This window comes from Plectrocnemia conspersa, unplaced genomic scaffold (genome assembly GCF_051122295.1).
Source record: "Plectrocnemia conspersa isolate PC_06_02 unplaced genomic scaffold, ASM5112229v1 ptg000010l, whole genome shotgun sequence".
Classification (NCBI taxonomy): domain Eukaryota; kingdom Metazoa; phylum Arthropoda; class Insecta; order Trichoptera; family Polycentropodidae; genus Plectrocnemia; species Plectrocnemia conspersa.
This window is the reverse complement of record NW_028277174.1, coordinates 29785087-29809269: the sequence shown is the minus strand read 5'-3', so window position 1 is coordinate 29809269 and position 24183 is coordinate 29785087. Positions and strand designations below refer to the sequence as shown.

Here is a 24183-nt window from a genome sequence, read left to right as displayed (position 1 = left end):
CGGTCGTCTCGGGATCCCCATCCCCACTCCGCGCGTAGCTTGCGGTGGCGGGGATGCGGTGTTATGGTACGACGCCGCTTAGTTTGGATGCATGGCTCAGCAGGACATCACTTTCGCTTGTGCTGCGTCCCGGACGGTCGTCTCGGGGTCCCCATATATATTTTATTAATTATAATCCTTGCATTGCTCTATGAGAATTTTATTGCATTGCTTATTACGCAAGCAAAATCTTCAGCGACATGCGTGCACTCCAAAAAGCAACTCAAGACACTGCATGGGCAGTGGGAGAGGTTCCACATGTAGGTCAAGTGCAAAAAATGGGAGAGGAGTATTTTAAAAAAAATGTTTTTCTTAACCGTATAAAACAAGGGATAAGTGTAGGAACAATTTAATGTATTAAAACAACACACCGACTATTGTTTCTATTAGTAAATTTAATAGAGCAAAACTCGAAGCAAAATAATGAAAACGTTACAAAAATGTCTATAATAACAAATTAACATAAACACACCCAGTAAATTCACATTCGGCACTTCAACGTTTTCTTATAATAGATAATCACAGCGTAGCGTCTTTCCACATCCTTATAACCCCATTAATAAATTATTCGATTAATATAATTTCATATAAATTGGTAATATAGTTGCATCTCCTAAGCTGCGGTATTGATTTGATTAAATTGTGGCGTATAATGGAATGATACGTTACTTCCCAGCCTATCAATGGTCTCTTGAATCTCAGCCAATTGATCTCTCGTCACGTGTACGATTCCTTCGCCCGGTGGCAATTGACCGGACGGTAATTTATATTCTAACGTGCCAACGTCCAAGAACGATTGATTGTGCATAACCTGAAAATCGCATATAATCAATAAATAAAAAATCAGCAAAGTATTATTTTTTTTAATTCATACCCTGGTCAATTCCGGTGATGGGAATTTAGCAAAATCTGCTTCTATGCATCTCCACGGACGCCTATTCAAATATTCTTCACGCAGCTCGGACTGAATATCTTGGAGACGATCCTAAAAATATATATATTATAAAATATTCATATTGTATGATAAATATAATTTTTTAATGATGGAATACCAGTAGTTCTTTTCTGACGAGCTTTTGCTTAACTTTATGATCTTCTAAAGCTTTCTCGTACTTCGACGGATCTTCGGGGAATATGCAAACGCCAGACGTAGCCAAGAACATGGTCCAGTCCTGTTCGATCAAATCAAATCACCAATGAGCCGATGAATAGATGTAAATATTTACGAAACGAAACTTACGAATTGGAATTTGGCGAACTTCTCCTTGATCTTTTGCAAGTTGGAATGCGTAACGGTTGGGTTGACGATTGGCGCCAACCGAGATAACACCTCTTTGCAATGCCGTCTTTCCAGAGCGATACGCTCCGCTCTTTCGTTGCTCAGTTGATTCTGCATGAGAGCCAGCTCTTCCTGCAGTCCTTCGGAAGTATCGGCGCACGTTCTGACCATGCTTCTCTCGCTGTGAGACGCTTTTGGACTTCCCGGTAGAGATGTTTCTCCTGACTGTCCGGACGCAGTCTTATCTCCTTTCTTATAAGACTTCAGCTTGTCCTTCAGAGTGCCTCTCTCCGATTCCAAGGCGTCTATGTCTTGCTGCAGATGATCCATTGTGGCTTCAAACTCTTTTTCTTTTCTCTTCAGTTGATTTTGTGCGTCTTCTAATTTCCTGGTGAGTTTTTCGACTTGCAGCTCTTGATCTCTTGCCACGCTGCTAAGTTTCTTTTCAGCGAGCTCTTTGCGTATCTGCATTTCCGACACTTCATCTTGCTTCGTCTAAAATTCAACAACAATTAAAATTTCGCAAATTTCTCAATAAAACAATACAATAAATAAAAATATAACGTTACCTTGAGAAGTTTCTTGAGCTCTTTAATATTGGCTTCTTTATTCTCTAATTTGAGCGTAAGAGTTTTGGTCTCTTCCAACTGTTTCTTAACTAATTGTGCGCGTTCAATAATAGGCGGAGTGGGCTAAAATGATATTTGCAATTAAAATACAATTTAAATCGATCAATGATTTTTCAGTCATTACTTTAGATTCTTGATTCAAAGTGCTGTTGATTTCATACTCTTGCTGTTGTGTGAACGCTGCCAAAGATAAGATCTCAGTACACAATAAATCTAAAGACTTCTTCATTGATCCGAGAGGTCCAAGATCGTCCTTTCATAAAAAAAATATTAATCATCCGGAATCGAATAAGATAAATTAAAATAAACTAACTTGTTGATAATGATCGTCACTCGCTTGAGCCCAGAGCTTCTTCAAATCGCCGACTCCCGGAAAAGCTGGATCGCTCATAGCGGATATGGCAGCAGAGGCTCTAGCACCGGCTGCTGCGCATCCAGCGGCTCGGGTAGCTTCTCGTTGCATGATAGGCGCTGATCTTTCCCACCACTACAATTATAATATTATAATTAATAATTATTACATTGAATATATTATAAACTCTAAGAAAACTAACCTCCGATGCTAATCCCAAATTAGTTATCAAAGGATCGGTGGGCAATCGTCTCCTTATGGTCTTTAATTGTTGTAAGATCTCCTCGGAGGTTGTCATTAAGTATTCGACCAGCCGCTGCATGTCGCGCGATTCTTCGTCAGGCTGTGACACAATAGAAATGGTTTAGGTTCTTATTTAGTTTAATTAGGATCAATTGTGTATTTATTAGTAAGAACGTTACTTGTAAAAGACATCTTAGAACATTGGCATCACTTATGATGCCTTCCATGCAAGACGATATGGCGGCGCACCAAGAACGTACTGCTTTTGCTTCAGCAGATCTAGATGCGGGCAATCCTGGTCCTCCACATCCAAGTAGAGCCGGTTGCATTGTCGTTAAGAAGGCATAGCATTTTTCCAATCCTATATGAGCAAAATTGTGGTAAATATTATTTATTCTACAATATACAGTTTAACGGGTGCTGTTCCCGAGGATTTTTTCAATCTTTTTCAGAAAGTAGAAAGAAAATGGTTGTTTTATTCCAAGGATAAATCTTCTAAATCCAAGAAATTCTTTACTAATTTGTATGGATATAAAAACTGGAAAGATTTGAGCCATGAGAATTCATTGGAACACAAATAATTTTACACAAACTATTTAAGAAGGTACTTGAAAAAGGCGGTTTAATTTATGATGTTTTTCAACACGATTGAGTAGTATAAGTCTCCGATTATTGACCTGGAAGATCTGGGTTCAAATTCCATACGGACCTTAGTGTTTTTAAATTTCTATCGTGTCTGGAAGATCGGAATTAGTGATTATTATATAATTATAATTCCAATTGATCATCACAGATTAGGTTTGCTTAGATTTTCCTTATCTCACGGATGAATAGGTAAATTAAATAATATCAAGAAGAGATATCAAGATCATCGAAATTAATACATTTTCTAAAAAACAATATAGATCAAATTTTCATAAAGGTTTCTTTGTAATAAATTGAACATTAACACCAAACCAAATGACAGATATTAATTGAGGAGAGATATAGAGATTGAAACACTTAGCAAACCTTCAATTGAACAGTTTTCATCCAGCCGATCAGTTTTCAAAAGATGAATAATTGCGTCCAAGGGCCGTTCTTGCAAGGATAGATCGGGAAGCGCACCGGCGACTTTCAATAGCGTATCTGGCGTACAAGTCGTCAATCCTTGAGCGTACTGATCCAAGATGCTCTAATACAACAACACAATTTAAATCATATAAAAATCTTCAACATTATAAAAATAATTAAAAAAAAACCAAACAATACCATTAGCATATGAAGATGATTCTGCATCTTACATCTGAAGCTGTATTGTACGGCAGCGTGAGATTTTACGATATGTTCTCGGTCCGTGTGTGCCGAAGGAGGGAATCTATAATTTGAAAACGAATTTTACAATTTTATAAATCAGATAATGTTATATATGCATTACTTACTTATCCCTGATCTGATTGAGTATAATATCAGCTTTGCAGATCATTCTCGGTATGAGTAGGAGGGTCAGAATAGCATCATGATCACCTCCTCTCAACATGAGATGATCAGGCATATACGCTTGGAGCAATGCGGCGTGTTCGGCTGCCTGTTTCAACTGCAAAGCTCTCAATTGAAGATCTATAGCGCGGGTACCAGTTCGAGCTCCTACTTGACTCACAAACTCCAATTGCTGATCCGTAACCGTGCGAACCTCGACTCCGCTGTTCTTATTGTCTTTTTCGTCCAATCTGTTCCTGTATTCAACGCACTGCTCATTGAGGCGCTGCACCAGCTCTCTGAACTTTGATATTGTCGAGTCTTTATCTAATATGTTCTCTAAAGCAGCTTCTCGTTCTCGGATAGCCTAAATAAATTTATTATATAATAACAACTATTTATTATATTGATTCGCAATGTAGAATAAAACCTCTCTTGTGGACGAGTGAGCCATTTCCAATTCTTCGCGCAGATCCATCTCCAATTCGTGATTCGATTCGACCAGTTGCTCGTGAACTTCTTGCAGTGCTTCCAGTTCAGAGACTTCTTCTTTCAATTGTGCAACCTATATAATACAAATGATTTTTTCTTAGTCTAGGATTTACGAAGGCGTATCAGTTTTACAACGTTGGATAAATGCTGCACATTATATTTTTCATATTTTTTTACTTAAAAAATAAAATATAAATCAAGTTTAATTTAAAAAAACACCCATCTACACATTTTAATTAGTACAACCTATCTTTAGATGGTAACAGAAAAAAATATCAATGTATTACAATCGACCCCCCTATAGCGTAGAGACTGGGACTTCGTTATAGGAATACTATAGGGGACTAGGAACTCATACAAAATTTGAGGTTAGATTATTTCAACTGTATTTTGTAAATTTAACGAAATCAGCAAATCAATTTTTTTTCCTATTTTTTATGTACTTAGTTTGTAAATAAGAGCATGTGTACACTGATTTGCTTGATCATAATTTTTCCATGGCCATACAAAAAGTGGGCAGTGTTTCGCCCGTCACAGAATACGTCTAGCGAAGTCAAGGGAAAAAAGTTACAAAAACAACGCTATAGGAGGGACTGCCGCATACGCTATATGGGGGTTTACATTTAATGAAAAATGTTTTTTTTCAAAAAAACATACATTTTACGCAATTATTTCAAATATGTATTTTATTTAAATATAATTATTGAGACTTACTTATTTCTAATATTTAACACAAATGTTTAATGAATCATATTCCGTGGACCATTTGGGTAAAAATATGTCGAATTGAGATAAAAATGTACAAATAGTAGAAAGAATTTTGTATATGCAATACCTGCTTTTGTTTTCACTTCACCAGCCATCCCTATCATAAAAAAGGGTGCGACCATTTCTCTGTTATATAACAGAATTACTGGGAACTGATGGCTACCGTTAGTTTTGGCTGAGATAAAATAAATGTATTCCTTCTATATTAACACGTGTTGCGCATATCATAATTCTCAAGAAACTTGAGAAGTGAAGTTGAGAATTCTCATTTTTCGAGAAACGAAGATGATCGAGATATCAGAATGCCTAGTATTTTTTAGTCTCATGTGCATAATGCAAAACTTGGATTCAAAGTACTGAATGAATATTTTTATAAAGATTGTATTAACCTCGTCTTCCAGAGCCATCTTCTTTTCGCCCAATTGTTCGACCATCTCTTCAGCTCCCAAAGCGGCATCCACCTGTAATAAAATTAAATTATGAAACACACAAGTCGGTTCTTTGAATCATAATAAAATAGGATTATTTAAGCTTTACGTAAACAAACAAAGGCTGGTCGTATATATGATAATAAAAACAATAACAACACAAACACACATTGTTTTAAGGTAATGAAACGTAAAACTTACGTCGTTTTCTCGAATCTCCAATTCGCGAGAAAAAAAATAACAGAATTTACTAGAAACAATCTATGGTACAATAGATTGATTGAAAGCCAAAATATGTTTGCAGATCGTTAGTTTAGTTTGATGAGATTCAATAAACGTATCACAAAGTCGATTATAAGTAATTTTTAAGATTAATCTGACCTTAAAATAACTTGTGAAAAAAAGTGCTATTATAACATATTTTAAGCAAAATATTATCGATTGCATCTTATCCAACTAAACTAGCGAAATTTATGTATTTTATTGTATTTACAATTTGAGATGTAGGGCAAAGTATAATATAACTTTGTGCATTTCAAACATGGTAAAGTTAATATGTGTTTAAAGTGAGAATAATATAAATAAGGAGATTCAAGAATATATAAACACGCAGTTGGTTCAATATTGAATTAGCCTAATTAATTTTGCAGTTTAAGACACTTGTAAAGAATCACGGCAAGGGCACGTTGAGGAATCCGCTCCCTATTCCATAACAGTGGTTTAAAAACATATTTATTTGGTCAATTCAATATGGAACCGCCTTATTTATTTACAATATAGATTAGCAATTTTAAAAATATAACATACTTGTTCTTGTAAATCGGCTATTTGCGTCTCTAGTTCTTCCACCCTTGAGCTTAACTTTTCCTTCGTCCTGCCCAACTCTGCTATTTCCGAACGCTTCTGATCCATATCCTAAAAAACACACATGAGACAATCAGTATACAGTTCAATTTGACAAAATTTGGGTAAGTAATGCATCGCATCACACACATTCGTCTCTAATTATTATAGGGGATCTAATAAACATATAATGTTAATCATTGATAACATCAAAACATGTTAATCATCATATCAAACAATGACAAACCTCCGGAGCAACTTTGGTGTTGCTACCCTATAATAAATAAACGCAAATAATGAAGCATTATATATTATATATAATAAAAAGCTATCACACATAAATTATCAAAATATGTTTTTACTATGTTATATCAATACCTTCTGCATCTTTTGCATGCTGTGTTTCTCGTGAGCAGACAGATCTCGGAGCCTCACGAGAGTGTCTCTCAATCTCGCATTCTGCTGCTCCAGTTGTTTCAACTCGTAAGTTGACGCGCCGCCTCCTTCGCCTTTCGTCTCTATAAATGATACGATCAGATACATATTAGATGAAATCTAGGAACTAGATATGTAATAACGAGATGATATGCTCCTAATATGTATATAATATACCTGTCTTGCCTTCCATATCAGCTCGCAACAGTTGTATATCTAATAAAGCCTCTTCCAAACGCTCGGTCGTCGCTTCTAATTCCAACTGCAGAGTCTCTGCCTTTTCTTCGGCCATCTCCTTATCGAGCGTAGCCATTTCTACCGTTTCAGACAATTCGGCCATTTCTTCTGCGTGAGCGTCTCGTGCCACAACAGCTTCACGAGCCTTTATATATTGTTTAATTAATATAATATAGTTTTAGTAAATCAATCCATAACTCCATCGACTCACTTCTAACTTGGCTCTTTGCAGGTCTCGTTGGAGAGACGCCTGCGACTCCATGATTTTGCTCTTAAACTCTGTCATCTGTTCGAGTTGCATGCGCAATCTCTCCAGCTCCTTCAGCTTTTCTCTCTCTTCTAGCCGCTTCAGTTTCAGAGTGTCCAGTTTCTCGGTCAAATCTTCCACTTGGGCTTTCAAGTTGATGATCTACAATAATTAAATTTGATTAATATAAATAATAAGTATCGTAAAATATTAATCAGATATTTACCTCTTGCTGAGCTTGGATGTAGGCAATCTTCTCTTCGGCCGCCGTCGGTCCTGATGGCACCACATTCATTTGATTGATCGGAGATGTGATGCTTTGTCCGGGCGTGAATTGTGGGTTAAGTGTTTCGACAAAGTTCGTCTGAAAATTATTATATAAGCATAAGTTTTTTAATATTAATAATAGCTCCTGGACCAAATATTTTTTTTTCTGTTGCGTTCAAAAAATCCATCTCATATAAATTTGACTGAATTCTGAACGTCAAAGTTATCGAAATATACAAATATATGGAAGAAAAATGAAGGAAAGATTTGTTTATAAGCCTCTCTAATAAAAATATAAATCATTGGCTTATCACACGTTTCTGAGTGCTTCTGAAAAACACTTTCCCTTTGCTAAGCGTCAGGAATATCAAGAATTTTGGGCCTTAAATATTAGGTTGTCGACCAGGGTTCAATGATGATTGATCCCCCAAAGTTTCTTCAAATATTTATATTCATGAATAATGACATCTGTGAAGGTTATAAATAATATTATATTTTAAAAGGGTAGGAGCTGTGGCGACCACACAAATAGGTTCACGTACAAAAAAGGGCAATTGTCTCATCTCATCAAAAACGTTCATGCATTAACAATGAGACAAATATCATGGCACAAGAGGGATTTCTTTTGACCACACAACACGAGTCGTTAAGAGAGTACTTTTTGTGACAAAACGGTACGGACGCAATCAATCACCACATTGCAAACCCTTTCCGAAGAATTCGAAAGTCTCGACAAGCAAAAACTCGCTTTCGAAAATGCAACATCCGATTTCTAGAGTTCTACGAAGCGACTGCAGTGATTGGCTAGGAGACCGATGCACGCGATTGGCCAGCAAGCGTGCAACCCCTAAAGGATATAAGCCCGGACTCCGAGGAGGAGAGGGCAGACGGCCTGAGGCAAGAGACGGGCAGAGACGAGCAGACGGGCAGAGACGAGCAGACAGTCAGCGACGCAGTCGATCTACCAGCAGTCATCCGGAGGAACCAGCTATGCACTCTCACCGACAGACCTGAAAATCACACCTGACACTCGCCGCACACAGCCACAAGAATCCTGAGAATCATCTACCAGCATCACCACCTGGGCCACCTTCACCTTCATCGCGAGAAACGTCACGCTGTAATCGTCCATTTGTCACATGTAAATATCACTTAATAAAAATCCATTTATATTCACACAAGTCTCATCGGCCGCAGTATGGGGGCCCGGTCAATTTACCATAAGACTCGTTTTTTTTTTTAAAAAAAAAAATTTAATTTTTTTAAATGCAAATTAAGCTTCTGAACACTTTTTGCATACGACATTTTTCAGTAGGATTTCATTTTGCAAAGTTTTGACACTTTAAATTTTTACATTCGCCGCCATTTTGAAAAAAAAAATTATATTTTTTTTTATACAGAACGTATAGGGGGTGCCCAGTAGTTCTATACGATACCGCGATACGCCCCCTAAAGAGAAATTTATAAAAATATTGCTCTCATATGAAATTACATGTAATTTTCGATAATTAGGAATATTTTCATATTTACAAACCATTAAATAAATTAATTACATATATTTTCATCTAAAAGTTACATGTGTAAATAATTAATTTGTATCTATACGTAAGTAAATAAATAATTTTCTCAAATTTAAGTTTCAAAGCTTAAAAAGAGGGCCAAATGCTTCCACCTTCCCCTCCAAATGACGTTCCAGCCGCAGCGGATCACCATTATAATATATTCAAACCAAACTTTCGGCATTAAAATACAATCAATCGCAAAAGGATTAGTTCACTAACTCATTTATTTTAGCTTTCATAATATTTTTTCTCATAATATCCGTATTAAAATTAAAATGGGGACTACAAGTTTAGAAAGATTCATATTTGGTAGTTGGTAGGAAAAAACAGACAACGAGCCATCTTGGTTCAAAAAAGACTCACGCTCTCGATCATTTTATTAAACCTTCAAAGGTCTTATATACTTACTTCTACAAACGACGCTCTTTTGTTGGACGAATCCGGAGACGCTGCTCTCTCATTCGGAGATTGAATAGACACGTTTGATAGTGACTGACGAGAGCCCATCAACGATTGACGAGAGCTAAAACATTACAAAAATTCAGCAATCAGCAACCCATTTAAATTGGAAGCGAAATGATCTACTTCAAGTGTTTAGTATGATACAATTGAGCAATTTGATCTAATCTCGCACACGTTGGTGTGCGAGATTTACAATACCGCATCGTGTTATTAATTATCTTCTTGTTTCTCAACTTACATGTTTGTTGTAATGTACCTTGAGACGGAAAGCGACGTCGGTTTAGCTGATTTCACCGGCGAAGTCTTTCTTCTTACACTATTGTTGAGCGGCGTCCAAAAAATTATTGCGACATAAAAATAAATTCAACTTAACATAATATTACACTTCTTATATAATAATAAAATTACATGCTTAAATCGTAAACTGCATTACATTAATATTAGCATTACGTTTAGTTATTATTAATAATAATAATAATAAATGGAGCAGTATATTTATATTTTGTAGTAGCAGATTAATTATTATAATAATGATATAATAAATAATAATAATAAGAACATTCATATTTTTTCAATAATAAATCACACTATAAGATTCTAAGTCTATTTGTAATAAAAACTATTTTCTACTTACGTCGTGGGTCTAGATCTTTGGGCCTGAGTAATACTGCTCCAATGGGAAGGTATTGGGAAAAAATAAAAATGTTATGGGCGTTTAATTAAAACATTATTCTAATCGATCTTTGCTCACGTATGGTGACTATGCTTACATACATACAGCGTGGGACAGTAATAGACACTACAAAGTTCTAAAACAGTGTGATAGCATTTTAAAACGTAAAAAAACTAATAGTACATCCTTAGCGAAAGACTTGAATAAATATATTTATTATATCATGTTCGTCCACCACCTAAGCGGCAAACTTTATAGAATAAAATAGAAGCGAAAGCATTTTGTCTGATATTATAACATTTTTTCCCCGATTAACTCATACATTTTTTAATTACATATAAACAATTTTATATAAAATGTCCAGTAGTATCCGTTGAATAATCTTTTACGAATATTAAATTTCTAGACCAGTGTTGAGCGAAATTGGTATCATTATCAATCCTGCTCGATACTGTTCTCAATTATATGTTGTAAATTACATAATAAAGTATAGACATTATTAAATACATAATATTTAAAATAAATATTAACACCCTTCATGCCATCTACTATAATATTTTTTACTTTTCAATAATATACAGGTGACATAAAAAAACTGAACGATTTAAAAGGCCACAAGAATTAGGTAGATTTCTGTATATAAAAATGAAAAATAGAACATTTTTAACGTCTTTATTTTTTTCTCTACAATTTTTTAATATTTAATTATTTTTAAATAGCCGCTATTTTGAAACAATATGTTAGATCAGGCCGACTAATCAACTTTGTTGAGATATTTACAAGAGCAATTTCACAGAACACTCCTTAAAATCTAGTTAAAAACTATGAATCATCATAGTTACCAAAAATCGTTATATTGAATATAATTTCTTTTATATTTATTTTTTATAAATTTATATTATAAGATATGTTTGACCTCTTTACATTTTTTTAAGAAAATAATAATTTCTTTAATAGCCACGATTTTGAAACAAGATGATAATAAAATCATAAAAATATATAATATATAATATAACATTTTTACCCTCTTAAATTTATTTGTAGAATTTTTAATGGTGTAATTTTGTAATTTTTCTATTTTGTTACAAGATGGCGATTCAGACTGGCAATCGAACATAGCTGAGATATTAATTAGCACAATTTTAAATTACTATGGGGACGAAAACAAAAACGCTTTGACACCACTAAATGAGGAAAAAGTACGCTGAAAAATCTCGCATTCTATAGAACGACAAATAATAAAAAGAAATAACTTAATACGAAATGAAATGTTATGTTACAAAATAAAAGTGTCACAAGGGAAGAAATGTTGGATTAAATTGCATAAGCATAATAACAAAAGACGGATATAAAAGACCCAGATATCGTGATGAATAATTAAAATAAAATCATTGTGTATAATATTAAGCTAATAATAGTTTTTAAATAATAAAATAGATGTCACTGAAATACATTTAATGACTTGTTTCTAACGCTTGTTATGTTGCAACATAAGATTTACAGTAAATAGATAAATAAAAAGTGGACTCTTTAGTTGAAAATACTGCATATAAAATCAATCAAAAATAAATTGTACGACCAATAAGAAGTATTACTTTGATTTTAAGAGCCAAAGCAAAAAAAGCATGTCAAGTTCGATCAAATGTTAAGATTATTGTAATTCAATTATAACGATATAAATTCTTAAAAATATATTATAGTCAACAAGAGTATTACGTTGCAGTTTTACACTGTTTCAAGAGCCGAAACAAAAAAAATCACGTCAAGTTCGATCGAATGTTTCAGTTCTTCTTACGGTTTCTTTGAATATTATGAAATAATTCAATATTAATTATTACCAATAGATCAATAACAAGTCTTTTAAATGCGGTTTAACACTCTTTCAATGAAAGCGACTTGAAGAGTCAAGACAAAAAAAGTACATCAAGTTCAATCGATTGTTAAGGTTTTCCTTGCTATTTTTTTAACACTAGATTTACGGGTATAAACCCATCAATTTGACGGGTGTTATTAAAAATAGGTATATAGTGACCAGATTTTCAAAAATAAAAATAGTGCTAATATATTTGCGTTGTTCAAATATAAAGTCGTAAAAAAACAGAAAAAATACTGTCTGATACAAATCAAATCAGAATAGAAATTAAAAACCCATCAATTTGACGGGTTCCGTAAAATCTAGTGTTAAATATAACGGTAAAATTCAGTAGGGATTATTACCAATAGATCTTACGATCAATAATAAGTCTTACTTTGCAGTTAAATCACCTTGAAAGGTCAAGATCAAAGAAAAGCACATCAAGTTCGATCAAATGTTAGGATTATCTTAACAGATTTTATTTGATTATAACGATACTGTTTATTACAAATTCTTAATAATAGATCAATAAAGTCTTATATTGCAGTTTTACACTGTTTGAACGAAAGCGTCCTGAAGAGTCAAGAACAAATAAGCACATCAAGTTTGATTAAATTCTACGATTATCATTTTTTTCTTAAATTATACCGATATTAATCATTACGAATTCTCAACAACAGGTTGTATGGTTAATGAAAAATAACAATACAAGTGTCTAAAAAAGCCAAGAACAAAAAAAGCACGTCAAGTTTGATGGACTGGCAAAGTTTTCCTTAATATTTTCTTTGAATATAATTGCATAATGCAATACGAATTATTACCAATAGACCGTACAATCAATGATATGTCCTAATGGAAGCACTCTGATGAGCCAAAACAAAAAAACGCACATTTTCATACATGTCATTAATTTATAGACTTTGATTTCAGTTTGGCGTCTCACTACTTAATTGTAGGTGTTGATTGTGTTTACACTATTGGGCTAACGGCTGTGTTGACAAGATTTAAGAATATAGATCAGCTACACGAAACCTATATATTTATATATTATAATATAGTTTAAAATTAATAATTGTTAGCCCTTGTAACGTATTGGGTTAACGTCTGATTTATCACAATAGTTAAAAATCGATCTGTTTTTTAAGCCACCTGTACAATAAAAGTGTATAATTTGACATAATAAGATTCTGGCGAAAATCCGTGTTTTGATAGTTTTTGCAATTGTGCATCGTTACCAACCATATTTTCACCATATCTGATTGGATTTGATTTCAAATGACAAATGTTAGCAAAAATCGATGCATAATCTTAGTATATTGTTACATCTATTTAGTGGCACTATAAGGGTTAACATCTTGTTAAATAATTATTGTGCAATCAAGCTCAAGCGTAGCTCGCCTTTACATAGTTAAACATTATTAGCACACATTTTACAAGTTGCATAGATCATTATTAATACACGCAAAAATTTAAATATACTGTTAATACTTGCTTTTTATAAGAAATTAGCACTGACATTGTTTTTTTATTACTCTCAGTGGTATTAGACTTTTTGCACGAATGAGCCACTGGCTCTTTTTTAGTTTTATTTGCGGACATACAAGTGATTGAAATGTTAGTGTTATTGTTCACTTTGTCAACTTTCAACGTGGCCTTGTCTTTGACATGCGAAAGCTTTGTGTAGTTTGACACTTTTTTGACTACGCAAGTATTCGTATGTGGTTTTGTATTGGCGATAGGGCACTTTGGTGCTATCGTTCCGATTAAATTAATTGTGATTTTAGAAGACATTTTGCCGTGTGTGCTATGCGTGCAAATAAAAGTGTTTAAACGAAACATTATTCACATTATCTATAACATAATAATAATAAACATACATAAACACCAACGATATGAAGCAATAGAAAATTATTTATACAACGAAAGCGCATGTATTCATGATTAATATTATTTAAAACAATACAAACTTTATCAATTAAAATATAATAATAATCATGAATAACCATAAGAGTAATATGAATAAATTTACAGTTATATTAATATACAAAAAAAATACATCCGTTATTTTTCAAACCAAATCAAAACTCACTCTCAATCGAATAAATATAATATATGATCAATTACCTGCTCAATCTGGATCTAGCTCCTTTCTCTTCGGGTGTCGTAGCCAACATTTCAATTGGATTGCCATCAACATCTAACATTACCAATTGTGATAGTCTAACGAACATTCCATACTGCTCGTCGCACTATAATTTTAAAATTATATAATATTGTGATTAGTTTCTTAGAATTAATAACTCATTATTTCAGCTATTGATTTTATTAATTTTCATCAAAAACGTTGGACCTCACTTTAACAAAAAAAAGACGGTACCGAATTTTGGATAGTATTGGTTGTCATTTATTAAAGTAGTGTTCAAATATATATTACATTTATTTAAACTAATTTTAACACAGTATGTATGTATTAATTCTTTGAGTAGTGAGTTAATTTAACGTATTTTCCTATAATCATTTAATTTTATATTGCATTTATAGTAAATTATATATTATTTTATTACTTTTTTGTATTTGTATGTTTTAATCATTTATTTTAATTGTTAATTTATTTTATATATTATTCAGCTTTTGTGGATTTCTTTTATATCCATTCAGAGGGTCTCAATATTATTTTATAAAATTAATATAATTTTTTTTGATGTTTATTTCTTTCCTACTCTTTAATTTATTGGTATTATTTTTAATGTAAATCATTTACATTAAATCAAATTAAAAAAAATATTATCTGAATATATGATTTTTCTTTAGTTATATTTATATGTAAAATATAATTATCTAGGGTACCTCAAAAAAGTGAAAGATCGATACCGCTCAAAGAATTAAAGAGAGTGAGTCACATACTAAGTATGTACATATATTATAAGATTTCATACCGTAAAATAAGCGTGCCCCCGGATAGTCCCGTTGTTTTTGCCCTTCGGCTCGTCCAAAACGACACCGACCCATTTTCCAGTAGCAAATGTCGGATAGCCGAAGTAAGCAACCGTTCCTTTGATGTCTTTTCCAGAGATTTTGACTCGCTGCCCGATCCGCAGCTGCTTTTCTCCACTCGCCATGGTATTTGTGTATCAACCTTTACATCGGCAGATGTATGCATAATATATTTCATCAACATCTCCAAATATGCAAATTTTAAAATGGCGTCTTAACAATTTTATTACCTATTCCTTGCGTCTATGTTGCTGTTTGATCAAATTGGGGCGTTTTAAGATGATAAATGTACGGAAAAATTTCGGGTGAAACGTATAACTGTCGCCTTCTATAGAAATGTCATTTGTTCGATCCGGTGCTGCCATAAGTAAAAACGTAACTAATGAAAGTTGTGCAATATTTTTTAATTTAATTAATTGTGCAATATTTGTTTATGAAAAATGAAAAAAATAAAAATTATATAATTCAATTATGCGATTACAAATTCAATTTTTTTCTATATTTAAAATGGTATAAATGCATTCTGTGATAAATCTTCCAAGATGCTCGGCTTTGCTATGAGGAACGCCTTTCACTTTGACGATCCGTCAAATATTTGCGTCCTCTATGACATCTTAGTTCGTAGCATTCTTGAATCGGGATCTATAATTTGGAATCCTTGAATAACCAAATATTACCTTTTAATCGAAAAGATTCATAAAAGGATTTTAAGATGCCTTTATAAAAAGATATATGGTTATTGTGCTATCCGTTCTTATATCCCAGCGCTCTTTCTTTTATGAGCATCGGGATGAGATTCGCTGAGCTGAGCATTTTTCAAATTACTGAAAGGTGCTGTCGACAATCCAGCTATTATCGAGGAATTCCAGTTTTGGGTTCCAGAACGTCTTCGAGAATCACTATCGAGTCCTCTTTTGATGGCCATTGAGCCTAGAACGTTCATTCTTAACGACTCGCCTATGGCTGTGGCTATCATGATATGTTTGATAGATAAAATATATATTTATCGGTGAAAATGTATTCTGAAATTATTTTAATGACATAACATATTTTAAAAAATATTTTTGGGATAGAATAGAGACTGTATTTTTAGATTCTTTTGAGGAATAGCATGAGAATTCTTGGCTTAGAATCAGGGACGTCATTTCAGATTTTTCTAGGATGGGGGCAAAATTTGGCCAGTCAATGGTTGTCTTATTAATATTTTGATTTCATTAAGATTCATAGTATTTTATTAAATGACACCCATTTTCTGGACAAATTCAAGGGGTAAACTTGTCCCGCTTCCAAATGACGCCCTTCTCGGAAGTCTAAATGATCATTGTAAATAGATTGTCCTCAAATTCTTTAGCGTTCTGAAAATTACCGAGATTCTCTTGTTTTTTATTTTATTATTCTTTGCTATTCTTAAAATCTGGTCACCTCAATTCCACAAATCCAATAACTGACTTAAACTTTAAAAATCTTTGGGAATTAAATAATAGTAATAATTAATAAATAATTATAAATAACAAGGCAAAATTTCCAAATTAGTAAAATTAATCTTAGGAACTTGAAATCAAAATAATCTCGACTACCAATTAATTTTTAAGCAGTGCTGTTATTGAAATTTATCGCAATCATAGTTACAAAAGACGGATATAAAAGAACCATTCCTGATGTTATAGGATCTTTGTATTAAATAATACAAGTTTTTAATTCATCTAAAAATAAGTAAATATAGTTTATGTAAAATAAAATGAAATATTTTGCTGTTACATTTTTTATACTACATAATTTTATTATATTCAATTAAGTTCCTTGTTTTATAATTTGAGCAAATCCTCAAAAAAAGAATTATATAACAGTCGTTGATGTTATCAAGAACAGGAATTATATTTCAAGTAGAACTTCGATTATATTAAGCATTGGAAATAATTGGTCGATTTTTTGCTATTAGTGGATTAATAAATAACGAATCACATTTGATACCGTATCACATAATCGTGAAGTCATTGAAACTGAAAATAGAATACTTTTACATTTCTAGCTTGTTTTCAAACTATAAAATCATCGTTTTAAATATTGAACCTATTTGATTATATTTAACACGGTGACCTCTGACAAAAGTTTCCGTGATGACATTCTTTTATTTGTTTAGAGGACGGTGCGTTAAATATTGTTGCAAAACATGATTCGTCGCTTTATGAAAAGTAATAAATATTGCCATATTTCAAAATATTTGTTAGAAAGTTGTATGCAAATTATTGAAACTAATCATAGTAATCTTATGTCCCGATAATGGCGTAGATGATTTTAATAATAAGACATGCTTCATTTAAATATATGAGTTTGCATATAATTTTATTTATTACTATAAAATATCTATAAGATTATATAGTATCGCATAAATATCATAATATAAAAATGAAAATAAAACAATAATAAAATAAGTATGATTTTTGTGATTTATGGTATAAGAATAACACAGCATGTAAAAAGAAATGATTTTGCTTATTTCACAACCTTTTGTTGAAACAACAGAAAAAACGATAATCCATATCACGCAGATTACAGTCATTAAAAAAATGTAATGCTAAACTCGGTGACAAATAATTGTAAATTTACACTAAAATAATTCATAACACATTATATAATTCACAGATCGGTATACCCTCACAAGATACCATTTACGATTATAATTATCATATACATACTATACTATACAGGTATATTATAAGACCTTGAAACTCAAAGTATTGTAATCAGAAGTATTGTGTCGATATTTGAAATTTTCTAGGTAGATTTTGGAATGACACGAGGGGTTTTCGAATCGATCAGTTGAAGAGGAACTCGGTGGAGCGGTACATGTCCCAATCGCAGGACGAGAGGGCCATCACAGACTGCGATCTATCGACGCCCATCTCGACCAGCTTGCGGATGCGATCCTCGAGGGTGGGATCGCTGGCGGGGCCGCCGGCGTAAATGTGCGTCCATTGGCGAGCCGTGGCGGCGTACATTTCTGGATTGCTTTTAAATTGTTTGGCTACGACGGCGTCCTGTAAAATGCAGTCGATTCAAGTTTAATTTCAAAGGATTGTTGTGACCAAATTATTATGAGGTTTTACCTGCGGGTCGTCCGGCTCCGGCGAGCACAACAGCGCCTGCAGCGACAGCAGCATCGTTCTGAGAGTCATCGTGGCGGCCCACTCGTCCTTGAGGATGTCCAAGCAGATGGCGCCCGTGACCGAAGATATATTCGGGTGCCATATCTTGGTGAGGAACTTCACCTTGGGCGGAGAGAAGGGGTAAGCCTCGGGCACGACGATGTCGAGCGCAAAGTTGCCGCCCTCGTAGGGGGTGTCCGGCGGACCTGCGATCTGTCCCTTCAGTTGCTGCAGCCGGTCGTCCTGCGGCGTGACGCTAATGGCGCATTCCACCAGGTCCTCGCTGCGCGCCGCCTCCTGCAGCTCGCGCCGGATTCGGTTTACGGCCGAGAACGCGCTCATCTTTGCTGTCTGACAGTCGGACGCTTTACAGACCGTCCATTTGTTTTGCACCCTAGCCCGTCACTTGTCACCGCTCAGTGTTGCCCTCGTGCAAATTCACTTCGCAATCGTCATTGTTTACGCTCGTTTACTTTTTATTCTATTTTTAATTTCAAAGTACATTCTAACATCTAACTTCTTATTATCGTCAATTAAATACTACTACAGTTGCTCAATCTGTGTCTAATTGCCACCCATCCCCTCCCGTCGCCAAAGTATTAATTATTCAGTGTAGTTATATTTTCACAAATGATATATATTTCTACTAGCGAAAATATAATTTAACTTAATTTAAATTAAATGCTACTCTATGAAACTCTATTTTCTGTTCAAACCCAAACTTAACCAAATAAAAGTGTTAAAAATAATTACAGTCTTAGAACTTTTATTAGGTCTAGTTCAAAATAATTCTTTATTACGATCTCCTATTGGTCAAAATTTTGTTTAGATGCGCTTTATTTGATTCTTACTTTTTGTAAGTCGTAATATTGTTTGAAAAAAGTCTTGATATGCACGCATGATAGCCAAGCGTCTCCAAAGTGACGGCGGGACGACATTTGAAAGAGGAGCACGTGGGGAAATTTGCCCCTACTTGAATTTTACCCAAAATCATGTAATTTAATGAAATATCACAATTCTTAATGAAATCAAGATGTGAGGGTTTATTTATATATTTATTTAGGTTTTATTATGGGAACAACTTGACGAAAATGACTTGAAGAATACATTCTGTTGGCGGACTTGCAACGGCTGGCCCCGTCCATATACTAATTGTAATAACATGTAAATGTAACTATAATCCTACAAAATAATACTACTGCAGCAGCTCAATCTGTGTCTAATTACCACCTGTCACCATCCGTCGCTAAACTGTTGACTATAGACTTGATAGGGATTATTCACTAAAGTCAGACAAAATGGTGACATAGACGCCGTTGCAGTACCGTATAATCTGAGTCGCTGCATAATCACTTGCCGCAATCTCGCCATAACTTTCCTGGATCCAGACTCGAGCTGGAGGACTACGAGACCCAGGAAGTGCTTGGCTCCACCAAAAAACCAATAACTAAAAAAAAGACAAAGATATTATGGGTTTATAAATGAGATAAAACAATAATAACTCAATTGCATGTAGACTCGCCAACCATTTCAGATTTTTAAGATTTTGCAGTAAATATTACGCTTTTCTTTTGATTTTTTGGCGCTCCCTGGAGCTTGTACACCAGGTGACTGCCTATGCAGCCTGCTTCTTAAACCGAAATTGAGCACTACAAATTTACCCTCTAGTAATTTTGAAGAAATAACATATGTCCTCTCGTAAAATATTCCATCACCAGACAAAAAATATACGATATTACACATAGAGTGCATTACTGTATACGTCTTGCAAAGTTTACGACTATACACAACTCAATATAGTTTTTAGCAACAACGTAATTTTATAAAATAATTAAATCTGAGTGAAATTGGGTAATTTGATTTATACAAAAAATCAATATTAATATTAAATATTTTTCGAGGATATTAATGTAATTTATTTACTGTTAGTTAAAATATAATAATTTAGCATATTTAAATTACTTTAATCAGTGTTATTTTTATTAATATTTTCAGTGCCTACGTTAAATATTACATGGACGTTCGTGTCTTATGTTTGGGACAAATGTTTAAACGTCAGTTTGACGTTTGCATTGTTCGTGTGAATTTTCTTAATTTCGACTTAATAAAATGTCATTTCAACATTCTATCAAAACAGGTATAATTATAATAACGGACTGAATATTTATATTGATTATATATAATCAATATTGACTTACTTTCTAGAACCTGGAATTGAAAATCAAGTTGGAACCTCGAACATTTTTAATGCGATGAAATGTAAAATTAAGGTAATGAAAATATACAAATAAAGATTTCATATGCCCATTTTTATATTATATACTTATTTTTCAGTTTGAAAATGAAAGTGAATGGTACAATAATGTTCCTCAATCTGACAACTCTATCGACATAGGTGTTTTTTTTTTTGTATAAAATTGCAAGATTTTTATGAATTTTAATTGATAATTATAATATGTTTAAGATGATCATGATGTTAAAAATGTACTAAGTGATTTACCTGCTCCGGGTTACTTTATACATCCGAGTGTTAACAATCAGATTGCAGCTTCAAATGCTTTCAATGAGATTAAATGTATAGATAAGGTAAATATAATATCTTAATTATGTTTTACATATGTATATTTATTTTAAGCGTTTTTTTTCAGTTTGAAAGAAACATAAATGAACAGTACGAAGATATTCATAAAGCAGATAGTTCAATTGACATAGGTTATTTAAAAAAAATGAAATAAATGCTAATTGACTTCTAATTTGTAGTAATGGTATGTTTTTAGTTAAAAAACATGTTAAACATGTATTGGATGAATTACCCACTCAACAATTAAACGTTCACGTAAGAACTCAAATGGTAAGAGATATTGGTAATATTTAATATTAATATATCTCTTGATTATTTTTAGCATCGGAAGGATGAAGAAATACGTAAAATTTTAGGTAAGTTAATTTTGTATAATATTTAACTGCTAGTGGTGTTTATTACTATTTAATAATTTTTTAGCTGTCTCGTTGCGTAGCATTGCAGTTATTAGACCATACTCGTGTGCGCATTGCCAGAAATCATATACACGTAAACAGAGTCTTAAACTGCACTTGGAATCGCATTCGGACGCTTCTAAATACAAATGTTTCATTTGTGATAAACAATTTAAAATAAAATCATATTTAACCGATCATTTGAAAGTTCATAGGAAATATAATGAGTACAACTGCAAAGTTTGTACAAAAGCATTCAAAACTAAAAGATCGATGATCGATCATTTGAAAGTTCATAGCGATTCTATGAATTTCAAATGTGAAAAATGCAAGAAGTCGTTTAAAACCAGAGGCTACCTGACGAAACATGCGAAAATACATGACTTGACTTCCGTAGATTTTAAATGTGACGTGTGCGATAAAGATTTAAAAACTAAAATGACATTTCTAATCCATAATAAAATTCATGAAGGAGACACTAAATATAAATGCTCACATTGTGATAAATCGTTCGCTTATAAATTTTTACATAACGCTCATCAAGTCACTCATATAAAATCTAGAAACTTCAAATGCGAAATTTGCAACAAAGCATTCAAAACTAAAAGTTATCTAGTATACCATAAAACAATCCATGAAAAACCTATGTCTTTCAATTGCAATATATGCGGAAACATTCTCAAAAGTAAAAGGAACCTCATAAATCACATGAAACTACATGAAAACTTAAAATTCACGTGTGATTTATGTAATAAATCTTTCAAAACTAAGGTATATATGGCATATCATATGAAATTCCATAGCGATATATATGAATTCAAATGCGATAAGTGCGATAATGCGTTCAGGACGAGGCCGAGTCTTTTGAGCCACATGAGGGTTCATAACATTACTTATGATTTTAAATGCGGAGAATGCGGAAAAGCATTCAAAACTGAACCGTATCTTAAGAGTCATTTAAAATTTCATGAAGATGATAAAAATAACGCATTTAGCTTCAAATGCGAAGTTTGCGAAAAACCGTTTAAAAATAAACGAAACCATACGAAGCATGTGAAGCTTGTAGAAAATAAAGAGGTGTATAAATGCCAGGAGTGTCCGAAATCATTCCATTATAGTATTCATCTTAAGAAACATCAATTATTACACACAGATTTGTGTAAATTTGTATGCGAAATTTGTCAATATCCGTTTTTAAAGAGAGAAAATCTTTTGACGCATATGAAAATTCATAGAGATTATAACTATGAATGCGATTATTGTGGAAAACGATTTAGAACTAAAGCTTATATTTCAAAGCATATGAAGGCTCATATTATTACAAATGCTATAAGAGCTACAATTAAAGTAATTATATGGCAATTTAAATTTATTATATACATTTATTATGTTGCTAAAACGATTATTTTATTTTTAGCACGAAGCCATCAAAGTAGAATTTGATAAGGATTATAAAAATGAGGATATAACGGACAACAAGATTGAAATAGGTTCGAAAAATAGACACATTAACTAATATACATATTAATTTATATATTATATGTTATTGTTTCCAGAAATACATAATATTAAAAATGAGCCAAATTCGTAGTATTTACTGCAATTACTAATTAGTTTTATTGTATTTTATTAAATTAAATAATATTTGTTACAGTAAAAATGACTCCAGCTACTGTATTAATAATGTTATAATTAAATTATATATAAAAAAAACAAAGAAAAATAAATTCGGGTATTGTTAAAAATATTTTCTATGCTGTACTTATTTTTCCTCTCCCTCTTATTTAAAAGAAGACGTTTCAAGTTTATTTATATTAGTGTAAAAGCAACAAACTGTCATTGATTATTAATTATAATTCATGCCTCGATTTTGACAGAAATGAGTTATTAATCTTTTGTGCCGACACTTCAGTGGGCGCAGATTATGAGCAGGACCAGCGAAGATGGTAGACAAGCTCTCTGAAAATAATACAACTATATTCAGACGATTGGTTAAGACCTTTATTTATTTTAATAGCTCCATATTTATACTAAATATTTAATGAGCAACACATGCAAAATATTAATTACATTTAATTAATTTATAACATGTGTCTATTCGTTGTTGCTATGCGAATTTATTTAATAGAAATAATATGCAGCTAGCTCGTCGGTTAAAATTAAAAGGAAAGGTTGCCCAACAATTGCAAATCCAAAATTAAGCTGTAAGAAAAATTGCAGATGAAATGAAGAAAATTGTCTTCATCCACCTGCAAGTCACTAGTTGACAGTATACCAAAAAGGGTTGCAGCTGTAATTAAAGCTAAGGACGAGTACTACATATTAAAAATATTCTTAAAATAAACACTTTTAACAATGTCGATCGGTTTTTTATTTATATTTTCGCGATTTTTAAAGTTATAACACATATATTTGGGTGCCCCATTATTATGGTCAAGCCTGTATATGTATATATTAATATTTTGGAAAATATAGTATTAATTACACTAAAATTTAAGTTATTATCACCATTGAATATGTGTAAAGAGGTCAAGGTATATATTAATATTATAAATAAATGTCAATTAAATTTAGAATATACTTCAAACACTATATACATTTAACTTTTCTTGCTTTTATTTTTGCAAAATCATTGACAATTTCTTGCAAGTCCAGCTCATATGCCATCTCAGATTTAGTAGATAAAATTGAAAGCCCTTTTAATCTTTCTTCGGTCATTCGTGACCTTAAATGCTTTTTATTGAGGCTTAATTTTGAAAAACTTCTTTCAAGACTGGCTACAGATAAAAGAATAGTCA

At 32.7% G+C, this 24183-nt stretch overlaps 3 protein-coding genes across 9 annotated transcripts; 1 reads left to right on the top strand and 2 right to left on the bottom strand.

Annotated features, from left to right (window-relative positions):
- Positions 1 to 414: 414 nt before the first annotated feature.
- DCTN1-p150 (dynactin subunit 1) lies at positions 415 to 15604 on the bottom strand. Of its 5 annotated transcripts, none has more exons than XM_088195576.1 (25): positions 15494 to 15604; positions 15206 to 15405; positions 14394 to 14518; positions 10376 to 10408; positions 9980 to 10057; positions 9688 to 9802; positions 7677 to 7814; positions 7415 to 7612; positions 7144 to 7348; positions 6910 to 7049; positions 6496 to 6603; positions 5650 to 5721; positions 4431 to 4565; positions 3964 to 4367; positions 3794 to 3899; positions 3554 to 3716; positions 2722 to 2903; positions 2502 to 2642; positions 2261 to 2434; positions 2072 to 2200; positions 1888 to 2010; positions 1280 to 1813; positions 1092 to 1211; positions 914 to 1024; positions 415 to 850 (listed from the first exon to the last, which is right to left on the bottom strand). In XM_088195576.1, the coding sequence occupies exons 2-25, from the start codon at positions 15386 to 15388 to the stop codon at positions 653 to 655; spliced, it is 3915 nt and encodes a 1304-aa protein (XP_088051702.1). In that variant the 5' UTR covers positions 15389 to 15405; positions 15494 to 15604; the 3' UTR covers positions 415 to 652. The 5 variants fall into 5 exon arrangements, with proteins under 5 accessions (XP_088051702.1, XP_088051703.1, XP_088051704.1 ...); XM_088195577.1 differs by having other exon boundaries at positions 9998 to 10057; XM_088195578.1 differs by lacking the exon at positions 10376 to 10408.
- A 2088-nt stretch (positions 15605 to 17692) lies between these two features.
- On the bottom strand, positions 17693 to 18866 carry Ubc4 (ubiquitin conjugating enzyme 4). The gene is made up of 2 exons (XM_088194885.1): positions 18371 to 18866; positions 17693 to 18301 (listed from the first exon to the last, which is right to left on the bottom strand). Exons 1-2 carry the CDS (start codon positions 18749 to 18751, stop codon positions 18080 to 18082), a joined length of 603 nt encoding a protein of 200 aa, XP_088051011.1. The 5' UTR covers positions 18752 to 18866; the 3' UTR covers positions 17693 to 18079.
- Positions 18867 to 20440: 1574 nt separating this feature from the next.
- Positions 20441 to 23132, top strand: LOC148231299 (uncharacterized). Of its 3 annotated transcripts, XM_088194518.1 has the most exons (10): positions 20449 to 20546; positions 20615 to 20679; positions 20744 to 20804; positions 20874 to 20995; positions 21058 to 21121; positions 21187 to 21245; positions 21313 to 21346; positions 21411 to 22732; positions 22803 to 22875; positions 22942 to 23132. In XM_088194518.1, exons 1-10 carry the CDS (start codon positions 20519 to 20521, stop codon positions 22974 to 22976), a joined length of 1863 nt encoding a protein of 620 aa, XP_088050644.1. In that variant the 5' UTR covers positions 20449 to 20518; the 3' UTR covers positions 22977 to 23132. The 3 variants fall into 3 exon arrangements, 2 of the variants coding, with proteins under 2 accessions (XP_088050644.1, XP_088050645.1); XR_015810986.1 differs by lacking the exon at positions 22942 to 23132 and having other exon boundaries at positions 20441 to 20546; positions 21170 to 21245; positions 22803 to 22864; XM_088194519.1 differs by lacking the exons at positions 20449 to 20546; positions 20615 to 20679; positions 20744 to 20804 and having other exon boundaries at positions 20935 to 20995; positions 21170 to 21245.
- Positions 23133 to 24183: the final 1051 nt, after the last annotated feature.